Source organism: Carassius auratus, unplaced genomic scaffold (genome assembly GCF_003368295.1).
Source record: "Carassius auratus strain Wakin unplaced genomic scaffold, ASM336829v1 scaf_tig00013767, whole genome shotgun sequence".
In the NCBI taxonomy this organism is placed as follows: domain Eukaryota; kingdom Metazoa; phylum Chordata; class Actinopteri; order Cypriniformes; family Cyprinidae; genus Carassius; species Carassius auratus.
In genome coordinates, this window is record NW_020524440.1 from 1,115,104 (window position 1) to 1,128,264 (window position 13,161).

The 13,161-nt window shown below is 35.7% G+C and overlaps 1 protein-coding gene across 2 annotated transcripts in view; it reads left to right on the forward strand.

Annotated features, from left to right (window-relative positions):
• The window catches only part of LOC113074159 (cyclin-dependent kinase 16-like), a 30,924-nt gene extending 21,612 nt beyond the window's left edge, over window positions 1-9,312 (forward strand). For both annotated transcript variants that reach the window (XM_026246910.1, XM_026246911.1), the window contains 3 exons: window positions 273-363; window positions 687-764; window positions 8,640-9,312. In XM_026246910.1, coding sequence (XP_026102695.1) covers window positions 273-363; window positions 687-764; window positions 8,640-8,677 — 207 coding nt within the window. In that variant the 3' untranslated portion in view covers window positions 8,678-9,312. The remainder of the gene's footprint in view (window positions 1-272; window positions 364-686; window positions 765-8,639) is intronic.
• The last annotated feature ends 3,849 nt before the right edge of the window (window positions 9,313-13,161 follow it).

Here is a 13,161-nt window from a genome sequence, read left to right on the forward strand (position 1 = left end):
TTCTGGAATCTTTGATGAATAGAAAGTTCTAAAGAACAGCATTGATTTGAAATGGAATTCTTTTGTAACAGTGTCTCATAAATGTATTTCACTTTAGATCCATTTAATTCATCCCTGCTGATTTTTTTATATATATATATATATATATATATATACATTTTAAATGCTTAAAAAAAAACTACCCCAAACCTTTGAATTATAGTGTATAATAATATTGTGTTTTTAGTTAGTTGATTAGTGACTAGCTTGACTAACACTGAACTTTGTTACAGTTTGAGGGGAAGAAACGGATCGCAGCAGAGGAAGCTATGAGACACCCATACTTCAGCTGCCTGGGAGCGAGAATTCTCACACTGCCAGACAGTGAGTTCACACACACACACACACACACGCGCACATCTCTGTGCACCAAGGAGATTTATGATGGTGCCAGATAACCGATGCACACACACCTCACACTGACAGATAGAATTATTAAAGTGCCAGACAGAAGTCTCACACATACACACACTTTACTTTGAAAGACATTTAATTCCACTGAGCCGCTGTGAGCTATTCTGTATTTGCACTGAAGTTTGGTGTGTGCTGAAATAATCTTGGACAAATTCTCTGACCCTTAACGTTATATATATCAGCCCTAGTTTTAGTTCAGCATGTTAACATACTGTTCAATTCCTCCCTGCCAGCTACATCAATATTTGCACTTCAAGAAATTCAGCTGGAGAAGGAGCCCGGAATGAGGACGAATTCCCTGTCAGAATCAGGTAGAACCACAATGAATGATGATTCATGATGATAGTTTTGAGCTGCTTCCATCAGTGTATGGGCACGTCAGCTGGCATTACTCTCAAACAGTCCGGATTTTTTTATAGTCTTGTGAAAATCTGTCTAATGTTCATCTTAGTCTGACCAAGAACTGTCTAGAAAGTGACCAACCACATTTTTGTGTGACATTTAAAATTAAATTCTGGCGTATAAATATTTTTTATTTATTAATTATTATTCATTTTAAATCATAAAAAAAACAAATCATTGTATTGGGAGTAAGGAGATGGATTCAAAAAGTAAAGGATTGCAAAAAATGAATTTCATTAAGCCAGCCAATCAGATAGAGACTGATGTTTTCAGCCAGTTCTTGCTGTATTTTTGTATGCAGTAACTTTCACGATAACATTTTATCACGTGGCCGTGTTTCTCTTTGCTCTGCCCCCATTTTTTGTCTAATATTGTCATATGGTTGCTGTTCCAATAAATAAAGGTTTCCAATTTATTATGTAAATGAACTTATATATACACACACACACACACACACACACACATATACACTTGTACACTTTGTTTGACAAAGTTTTGGTTGTTGTGCCTTTGCTTGAGTACTTGGCTTCAATATTCTGATCTGTGAAAACTTTCACAGTTCAGTACGGGTCAGCTGACCAATCCCTGGGTCAGTAACATCACTATTTGGATCTGTGAAACCTTTCACAGTTCAGTACGGGTCAGCTGACCCATCCCTGGGTCACTAACATCACTATTCGGATCTGTGAAACCTTTCACAGTTCAGTACGGGTCAGTTGACCCATCCCTGGGTCACTAACATCACTTTTCGGATCAGTGAAACCTTTCACAATTCAGTACTGGTCAGCTGACCCATCCCTGGGTCACTAACATCACTATTCGGATCTGTGAAACCTTTCACAGTTCAGTACAGGTCAGCTGACCATTTGCTAGGTTAATAACATCACTTTTCGGATCTGTGAAAACTTTCACAGTTCAGTACAGGTCAGCTGACCCATCCCTGGGTCACTAACATCACTTTTCCGATCTGTGAAACCTTTCACAATTCAGTACTGGTCAGCTGACCCATCCCTGGGTCACTAACATCACTTTTCGGATCTGTGAAAACTTTCACATTTCAGTACTGGTCAGCTGACCCATCCCTGGGTCACTAACATCACTTTTCGGATCTGTGAAAACTTTCACATTTCAGTACAAGTCAGCTGACCTATCCAAGGGTTAGCTGACCCTTACCTGAATAATGTACATCACTATTCTTATCCGTGGAAACCTTTTTCATATATATAGATGTTAATATTTATTTATAAATAGCTGATAGGATCAAATTAATTTATGCATATATATTCATTCATAAATTATGATTTATGTGTGCATCAGTCTACAGCAGTACATTTGCACACAGCACAAAATGTTGAGCACAATTATTTCAGTGCACTGGCAATTGATCTTCTACATTTTTCTGATTTATCATGTTCATAAAGAGTCGCTATCCTTCTGTGAAGTTCTGCCAGCGTTAATTCGTCATTGTTTTCTAAATATTTTTCTAAGCCTCTGTAATACAATTTCATTTTGTAATTACATTGAATTTTAAGCATCTCATAATGCCTTTATATGCATATAATGATATGATTCATACATCTGTGTGTGTGTGTGTGTGTGTGTGTGTGTGTGTGTATGTATGTGTGTATGTATGTATGTATGTATGTATGTGTGTATGTATGTATGTATGTATATATGTATATATGTATGTATATATATATATGTATATATGTATGTATATATATATATATATATATATATATATATATATATATATATATATATATATACGTTAGGGGTGTAATGGTACGTGTATTCATACCGGACCGTTTTGGTACAGGGCTTTCGGTATGGTGCACGTGTGTACCGAATGACCGAATGCAATATTTTGTGCGCGGAACATAGGTAAATTTTCGTGTTTCCAAACTAACATATTAAGTGGCGGAAGTCTCTACGTTCTGCGCAAATCCCGCCCTGCAGCTGATTCTAAGGCCGGTGACACACTAGCTGCGTGGCGTGAGTGTGGTGTTTCTGCTGCGTGTCAGTTGCGTGATGGCTGCCTCGCGTTTTCCGTGTCTTTACACACCAGAATGCCTGACGCGGCGCTGGCGCGCTGCTGCTGCTGTAGGTGACATAGAGGGAGGCCGCCGACAGACCAGAATCTTGTCTTCATGACAACAATATCTATACTTCATGTTGAGCATAAATATAAAGCCTACTGATAAAGGACACCATCAACAGTATTGACGGCAAAATAGACTATGTTTGACAGGTGCAATATGCCAGTGTGTCACCGGCCTAAGGTTTTCAAAAGCATCACGCGAGTGTGAACATCACTACAACTAGGAAAAAACTATTGTAATTCAAATGCAGCTCCCATCGGCATTTAAACAGACCTTTGCTCTTAATTCTGATCGGTCCAACGCAATAACGAAATCTGAGCAGGTCTAAAAACTGAAACTGTTGATGTTGCACTTATATATATTTTTTAAAATATGAGCAGGCCTTCAAGCTGGGATTGGTAATGCTGCACTGTAATCATAGTTATTTATTTATATTTTTCATTATTTTATTATATGATATTGTTTTGAGACAGATTATTTTATTTAGTGGAGAACTTTGCAGCAGTATTTTATTTCTTATTCTTTTTAATTTTATATATATTTTATTAATATATATATATATATATATATATATATATATATATATATATATATATATATATATATATATATATATATAAAGTGTAAACAAATTGTTAAAAAAAAGTTTATAGTAATGAACAAACCTGCAGTCTAATGTTTGCATTTCTTTCCCTTACTGTACCGAAAATGAACCGAACCGTGACTTTAAAACTGAGGTACATATCGAACCGTGATTTTTGCGTACCGTTACACCCCTAATATACGTGCATTTATTGCTGCAAATGTAATTATTACTATTGTTATTACTATGATTATTTTATATTTTAGAGTCACTGCACCCATGTACCAAGACATTTTGGAGCACTTCATGCTTCCTTCTGCTGACTAGCATTTTGAAGATGCTGATTTCATTTTCCAGCGGGATTTGGCACCTGCCCACACTGCCAAAAGCACCAAAAGTTGGTTAAATGACAATGGTGTTGGTGTGCTTGACTGTCCAGCAAACTCACCAGACCTGAACCCCAGAGAGAATCTATGGGCTATTGTCAAGAGGAAGATGAGAAACAAGAGACCAAACAATGCAGATGAGCTGAAGGCCACTGTCAGAGAAACCTGGGCTTCCAGACCACCTCAGCAGTGCCACAAACTGATCACCTCCATGTCACGCCGAAATGAGGCAGTAATTAAAGCAATAGGAGTCCGTACCAAGTATTGAGTTCATGTACACTAAATTAACATACTTTCCAGAAGCCCAACAATTCACTAAATTTTTTTTATGAAGTATTCTAATTGGGGGGGGGGGGTTGTTAAATGTGAGCCAAAATCATCACAATTAAAAGAACCAAAGACATAAAACTACTGAAGTCTGTGTGCATTTAATTTATTTAAAACACGAGTTTCACATTTTGAGTTAAATTACTGAAATAAATTAACTTTTCCTCGACATTCTAATTTATTGAGAAGCACCTGTATTAATTTTAAGCTTCTATTATACAAAAAATGATAATTTAATTTCATGTCTTTATAATGATACATATAAGATTTTTTTTAAACATCTGTATTCAAGTATATGCATATACTGTCATTTATTTAAATTCTATTATTATTTTATATATTATTCAGTTTTTCTTTTCTTGATTATTTCTATTTTATCCTGCAATGTATCTACAAAAATAGTTCATAAATCAGTCCCTATGTTTATTATTTTTGCTTAATTTTTTTTTTTTTTTGTTTAACTACATAAATTTTTTTCTTTTCTTCACCCTCTTCCTTTTTTATGTATGTATGCATGTATGTGTGTACAGTGGGTATTGAAAAGAATCACTCCCTTTAATACATTCACATTTTGTTGCTATGCAGCCTGAAATGAAGATGGACAGTTTTTGTTTTGTTTTATTCACTGCAACTTATAACATCCAAGTGTAAGATATAAAACCTACATTCAGAAATAAAATTATCACACAGCTGGAAAAAGGATCCTCCGGTTGGGTATTTTTTTCCTCTCTTTAATTACATCTACTTTAATATTTGCCCACACTTCTTTGCAGAATTACTCGTTCAGTTAAATTTCATGGTGACCATGGGATATCAGTTCTCCAAGCACTTTGTGATCAGTTTTGCTGTTAGCTTTGTGTCATTGTCATGTTAGAAGTTTAACATTGTTTCCGTAGACAACATTCTGGCAGAAGACAGTAGATTTTCCTCAAGAATTTGACAGTATTTTTTTCCCATCCATTTTTATTCCTTCCTGTGCTCCAGTCCCCGCTGCCGAGAAACACCCCCATAACAGGGTATTAGCACCTCAGCTGACACATACTTAACTGTGAAAATTTTCACAGATCAGAATTGCGATGTTAGTGACCCAGGGATGGGTGAGCTGACCAAAACTCAATTGTGAAAGTTTTCACAGATCAGAATAGTGATGTAAGTAACCCTGGGAAGGGTCAGCTGACCAAAACTCAACTGTGAACAGATCAGAAAAGTTATCTTAGTTATTCTGGGATGGGTCAGCTGACCAATACTTAACTGTGCATGGTAAACTGACCAAATTTTTAAGATCAGATAAGATAAGAATCCGAATATAAATATATATATATATATATATATATATATATATGTGTGTGTGTGTGTGTGTGTGTGTGTGTGTAAGTTCATTTACATAATAAATTGGAAACCGTTATTCATTGGAACAGCAACCATATGACAATATTAGACAAAAAACGGGGGCAGAGCAAAGAGAAACAAGGCCACGTGATAAAATGCTATTGTGAAAGTTTTCACAAATCGAGCTCAATGTAAATCAATGTTTGTTATTCCAGAAAACTGCATGTTTAACTGCGTGTTTATTGGTAATAGACGTTAAACATGAAGTACGCCTTTCTTTCACATTTCTTAATGGTGGACTTACCAAGAGGTTTACGGACAAGAGCTTTGCAGTGAAAAATAAAAATAAAAAATAAAATCACAGATCAGGCTGGTGAAGATGACAGCAGTTTCACTCCTCTAAGTCTCCAACTTTCGGAGCTACAGGCATTATAAAATTAAGAGTCTCTACGAAAAAAAAAAACTGATTTCGGCCCAAAGGACAGCGTCACCGGAATTCACAAATAATGGAGAATGTTATTCGGTATTATTTGCATGTTAATGAAAACACACTGCGTATTTATACCAAAAGAAATCTGAATATAAAACCACAAACTATCTTTACTGCGGCTTGAATTTGTTGTTCTGTAGCATATGCAGCAAAAATATCTAAGATAAATTGGTGGTTTATTCTTAAAACAATCAGCGAGCTTGTATAGTGGAAGCATAGTAACAGTTTAATATTTATTTTTTGCTATTTAATTCTATATATGAAATGATGTTATGTTATGACTCAGAAATTTTTACATATTAACAATATTATTTCTTTTAATAGTAATTGGCGGCCCACCTGCAATACCAGGACCACTGGTTGAAAACCACTGCATTAGATGATTCGAATGAGACTGAGCCTTTAGTATATATCACTTAGTTGAGCACACAGATCCCAGTAATATTCCTCATGAATATCATTTATGTTCATTAAAATGAGAGATGAACTCTCATGCTCAACAATACGCAGCTCATTTTCTGTGCTCTCTAAATTCACGTTGCTCATCTTCTAATAGTTTCACCTCACCATGCTCTAATCGGAAACACTGGTTTACTCCTCTCCCTCCCTCTCTCTCTCTTCATATCCTCATTCATCTCGGTTTATTTCTCGTATAGGCTCATTAAGACACACGATGCGATGATGCCACTGCATTAGACATTCTCAGGAGGAAGTTCTTGTTAAGCTCCATGTTTTATGCAGCTCATTCACTGCTAACTTTGTTTTCTGCTCTGTCTTTCCCACGGTCTCTCTGTCTCTTTTCTCTCCTTGCCTATTTGTATGTGCTTTGAAATTTTCTTTTCTTTTTTTTCTGGTTTACACCACTGCTTCACTGCACTCCAGAGCTTTTGCAAAGATGTCTAAGGTTTCGGCATACCTTAGGTACATGTTTGTCGCCCTCCGCTCAAGGCAGGAGGTCACAAAAAACAAAACCAGATTTCTTCCCTTGAGTTTCTTGTTCATCTGTACTGTTCTGTTGTACCCTGCAAGAATTAATCACATCTCAACCATTTCTTGGATATTTCAAAAACATGTTTTCTCTCTGAACAGAGTGCATAAGTAGACTTTAAAATGTAATTGTCTCATGCACTGCTTGAAATGAGAAATTATAGAAGCATCTGTTTCATCCATCACTGAAGTAAATAAGAACATACAGACAATACATTGCACCAGCAGATTATATCCTTACATTAACACTTGCATAAACATGGCATTGATTCAGAGCAAAGATCCCATACTGACTTCATTCTCACAGCTGTGTGAATGGTTAAATGCTCAATTTACTGAAACCAATCTACCCCTCTCATCTGTCACCTTTTTCCTTTTATGTGTATGATATGATAAGCTCATCACAATTAAAATGAGCGTGGACTTCCACTGTCCGTTTTGGCAATCCGCACGATGTGCATGTCAGAAGCAGGGTTGCCATGTTGGTTTTCAGCAAATGGTTTAAACATTTACAAAATGAGGGATTTTCCTATTTATTTTTGATTGTAAAATAAACTAAACCCACAATGTTTTGGTGATCTAACAATATCGGTAATTTATGGGCTGAGGTTACATCATTCAGCTGAGAAACGTTTAATGAGACATTCATCCTCGTTAAGCATCTATGTTCATAGGCAGGTTCTCCTGTGATATTTAGTTTGAAAATATCCTCCACTCAGACCTCATATGTTTTCAGTCCACGAATCGATGAAGCTGTCAGGCCGTTAGAGCTTCTAATTATTCAGTGTTTATACAGAGCACTAAAGTCAGAGCTAAATATGAATATTAATCCATTCCGTGTCTAAATCACTGATGAAATGCCAAAGGCTGGTGCCAAGCGATTGAAATAGTTGTATAATAATACACTATCCTTGAAAAGATTATTTGTATGACAAAGAAATCAATACTTATATAAAGCAAGGATGCATAAATTTCAACAAGGAAACAAAATATTTCTACTTCCAATAAATGCAGTTTTTTTTTCTATTCTTTCTGTTCATTAAAAAATCCTGAAAGTAATTCATCATGGTTTTCACAAAAATATTAAACGACGATAAGAAATATTTCTTGAGCAGCAAACCGGCATATTAGAATAATTTAGTGTTGTCTTGGCTGAGCTTGAAATCAGATAAAATGGAGTGCATTGGGCACAAGTTTGACTGTACATCACCCTTGCAGAGAAGCCATAATGTGGAAACAGAGGAGAAGAGCTTGCTGTGCGAATACCCCCTTCCCTCAGCAAATAAGAAAACAGCCCAGGCTTCTCTAGAGCTGTAAACTGAGCATGTGTGTGTGGCTGTGTGTTTGGGTGCACGTTGACTTGTGTTTGGTAATGTTGCCCACGCTCATGCCCAGTTCTCTAAATGAAGCGAGTGCTGATTTTCTCTCGCTCTCTCTCTCTCTCTCTTGTGACCCTTTATACCCACTGACAGTCGTTACGAGTGATTGTGCATTTTGGTTTTATCGTGCACAATGTTGCATGCACCATTGAACGCTGTCCGTCTGTGTTGCCTAAACCTCCTCTTTTTCTTTTTCTCCAGTCAACAGCATATCTCAACGGCAGAGCCTGCTCTTCTGAGGGCACGTGGGGTGGCTCTGGACGGGGAAGATGGAAGATAAACGGGGAGGACGCGTTCAGACGAGGGATATCTGTTTTTCATTGGCTAGTCCTGTGGCATTATGTGTGTAGAAGGGGTCACTGCAGTTGTTTACATGGAGAGGCTGAGGATGTTGATTTGTGGATTGTTTCCTTTGTTCTGAATAACGCACTTCTCCTTCCCTGTTCACAACACAAACATGTTCTTCCTGTTTTGCTGTACCTCCTCAACATGGTTGCGTCAATCCAGCCGCTGTAATCAACCAATCAGATGCTGAATGTTACTGGATGGCCTGACTCTTCATCCTTTTGACTGAAACAAATCAACCTGTTTTCTTTGCAATACTTCTCAATAGTAATGTAAGAGGAAGGCGAGTTTATGAAGGAACGTGTCATGAATGCTGTTAATATCCAAAAGCCAAGTAACTTTAGTCTTCCAGTAAATGGTCCCCTTCATTAGAGTCATCGGCCCTCCCATCCAAAGACGAACATTTAGTACTATGCCAACACAATGGTTCATCGCAATCAAACATAATCTGTTATTTGTATTCATCAGAACATTGACGACATGCTCTACTTTTGTTTTTGTTTGCAAAAGCATTTCCTTTTTAAGTTGATGTTTACATGTTTTTTTTTGCCATGCAATACAGTTTGATCATCTAGAAACAGTTTCACCAAAGGCCATCTCTGTATCCCTTTTGGTTTGAATTATGAGCTTCCATTTCCATTGTAATGTTCAAGTGAACCCTCGATCAGCTGTCAAGGACAAAATATTTGTGCAAAGCAACTTCTAATGTTTGAGTTGCATTGAGGAAAGCCTCCGATAATCTCAACGCATATCTAGTTCAAGCCTTGTTGATAATTCTTCCATTACTGCAGCTCTTACGGCTGTCACTCTGGTTGAAAACTGAGCTGGTTACTATGTCGGTTCAGTCAGGGTGATGAGAACTCATAATGGGATGCCCGGGCGCATGTGGAGAACCGGTCGACTTGTGTAGGGCTCAGGTGTCTGTCACTCTGCAGAACAGCTGAGTGCGGTGGATAATGTTCTGCATCTCGGCCCGGTTGTTCATACTCGGCAGGTTTTGGAGCCCATTGGTGTCGCGTAACACCACAGATTCAAAACGGTACGTCCCCTGGCGTGTACGATTCAGGGCATCTCTGCACAATGTCTATGATTAAACTGTCCCACAAATGTGATTATTGGGTGAATCTCTGAAGAAAAAAAATAATAAAAAGTTAAGGTGATATTTTACCCTGAAATTAAGAGAGAAATAAAACATTTTGTTAAGAAAAAAATAAAGCCGATTTTTTTTTTTTTTTTGTAAAATTTTCAACAGCAATAAGTCCCAAAAATTCTTGTTCATGTAATAACAATATAAAACTTTTGTAAAATATTAAAATACAGTGTATTTAATATTGTGTTTTTTATAATATTTATAAGGAAATATTTGTTATACTTTCTTTGCTGTTATGAATAATTTCACAATAACTTGTTCCTGTAATACGGAGTAATTTGCTGTGTAATGAGAAATATTAAATCTTTAAAGTGCATCACATTAGTGTGTGTGGGGGTGGGGGGTGCTTAATTGTTAAATAATAATGATAAAAAAAAATTCACCATCATAAAAAAGGTTCCTAAAAATAAGCTTCATTTTATTTTTAATGTAAAATATAATTTTTCTTTTTATTGTCTCTTTATTTCAGGGTGAAATGTGACTTTTTTTTTTTTTTTTGCAAGATTCACTCCATTAGAGCTGAATGCTGAAGCGATTAAGTTCTCAGTTTCCATCGGTGTTACTATGTGGATGATATTTTAGTAAATATAATTTTTTTAATAATTATTAATTCAAACAATCCCAAAGCGTTTGGTCTGGTGATAGATTGTGACTTCTGTTTGTCCCTGTTGGAGATGACCGGTGAAAACCTGTGGTGAATATATGTGACCCTGGACCACAAAACCAGAAGTGTCAATTTTTCAAAATTGCGATTTATACATCATCTGAAAGCTGAATAAATAAGCCTTCCTTTGAATTTATTAGTTTCCATAATGGTTTATTAGGATCAGGCGATATGTGGCCGAGATACAAATATTTGAAAATCTGGAATCTGAGTGTGCAAAAAAAAAAAAATTCTAAATACTGAGGAAAACACCTTTAAAGTTGTCCAAATGAAGTTCTTAGCTATGCACATTACCAATCAGAAATTAAGTTTTGATATATTTACAGTAGGAAATGTAAAAATATCTTTATGGAACATGATCTTTATCATGATCTTCATTATAATATCGTAAAGATTTTTGGCATAAAATAAAAATCTATCATTTTGTCCCATACAATGTATTTTTGACAATTGCTACGAAAAGAGCCCAGTGAATTACTGTAAGACTGCTTTTGTGCTCCAGGGTCACATGTGAGGAGACGCTCTTGACCAGGAGAGTGCAGACTTGTACGTCAGTGTTGAAGACTGTGGTACATTGAAAATAGCCTTAGAATGTTGTTTTTTTGCAGATCAGAAGCGTGGAGAATGCAATGAGAAGATCCTCCTAACAACTTATAATTTTTAAAGCAAAGAAGAAAATATTTTTTGTTATACTCATCATTGATGACATTGTTCATTGTGTTCTTTTTTTCTTATTTTTTAATATGTAGTGACCAGACGTTATACAGTAGGAGACTCATGTGGTGTAGATCTGATTTAAAGCTTTCCTCTGGAATGAGGATGGAAAGGGCTTCAATGGATAAGTGAGGTATCCAACTGTTCATTACTGCGCAATAATTGCTAATTTACGCAATAATGTTTTTTTTTTATTTTTTTTTAGCAAAACTCTTCTTATTTGAAATGAATTTGGTTCTGAATTGGCATACATTGCTTGTCATAAAATATAAAAAGCAAATAATGCCAGAAACTGTCATGCAAAAACTCAAAGCTCTTTTATTGCCCATTTTATGTGGAATTCAATTTTAAGTGAGGTTTTGATATGATTGCAGGTGAAATGTTTTTGTACGTGGAGACACTTTGAGAAAACATGGACTTCATGCGGTTTTTAGTGCATTTCTTAAATTGTACAACTATGTTTTAGAATGGGCAGTTTATGCGAAACAAAACTTGATCTTTGATCAATACAGTATTATTTTCTTTTGATTTTTTTTTAATATTATTATGCAATTGCATCCACTTAAAAAGCCCAAAGTTTCAGGATTTTCAGCTATTTGACTCCAGTTGGCCGTTGTCCATGTGTGAAGGCAAGAATGGAGTGATGCAGTCTGCTGTTCTATACATAGGTTAAAAGCAGTTTAAACACATTAAGCAATACTCCCCGTCAATGTACATTTCACATCTCATGGATATCTAATGCAGGAAATCCTCTCAGATGGCCATAATATATTTTCAGTAAATAATTCACTTGTTCTGTTTGAGTCTAGGAATGTTAACCATGAATAACGGTTGCAAAATGTTTGATTCGATGTTGAAAATCCCTTTTCCTGTTCTATTGTTTTTAACCTTTGAGTTCTTGCATTTGCAATAGTCAATCTTGTCACCCAAGGATATGTGGATCAGAAGTATGTTGACATGGAAAATCTTACAAAATACAAATAGACTGTTACATCCAGTTGCTTGTATGAATGCTGAGCTCATTTCCAACCAACTTGATCCATCTCTGTTAATTATGAAGAAGTGGAGTCATTTGAATACTGTCACGAGCAGAACAAATGTGAATAATATTTGCTTGCAATATAATCGGTGTCCCAAACTTGAATTTTGTGAATATTTTTTTTGTCTTTTCAAGTTTCAGGTAACCCCTATTTATATAATATTATATATGATAATATTATATATTTATACGTTTGCATGTTCATTACATATTAAAATGATTACCAATATATACATAAATCAAATTCAGCCACTGAAAAGATTTTAAAATATTGACAACAGTACATTGATGACACTCACTATAACAAACAAGTGCTTTGTCAGCTTGTGGTTTTATTTTAACATAACCAGAAAACTAAACCAAAAAAAAAAACTAGAAAATATAAATGTATATGTCACCCGCATTTGGATGCATTCATATTCCACTAGTAAATATGGCTTAACGTTGATTGGGTTTATGCACGAGGTTTATGTATTCAGACATGAGACAGTGAACTCTACAGCAATGGTTCTCAATTCCAGAACTTGTGTACCACAGCAATTAATGAAAAAATAATACAGTTTATAATGAAGGTTTATATTTTTAACAGAGTTATCATTGAAGAAAATCACAGATTTATGATTACATCACACATGGCTCACAGTTGGACACCAGAATGAAGCTGAAGTGACAGAAGATCTGCTTCTATTTCATCTCCATAATGTCCACCCATCACACGTTGACAATATTTTTGTGACTTTTTTTTGCAGCTATATATTTAAAATGAGGATTTCAAACTTGATATAAATCAATGCAGTTCTTTTCCATTTCA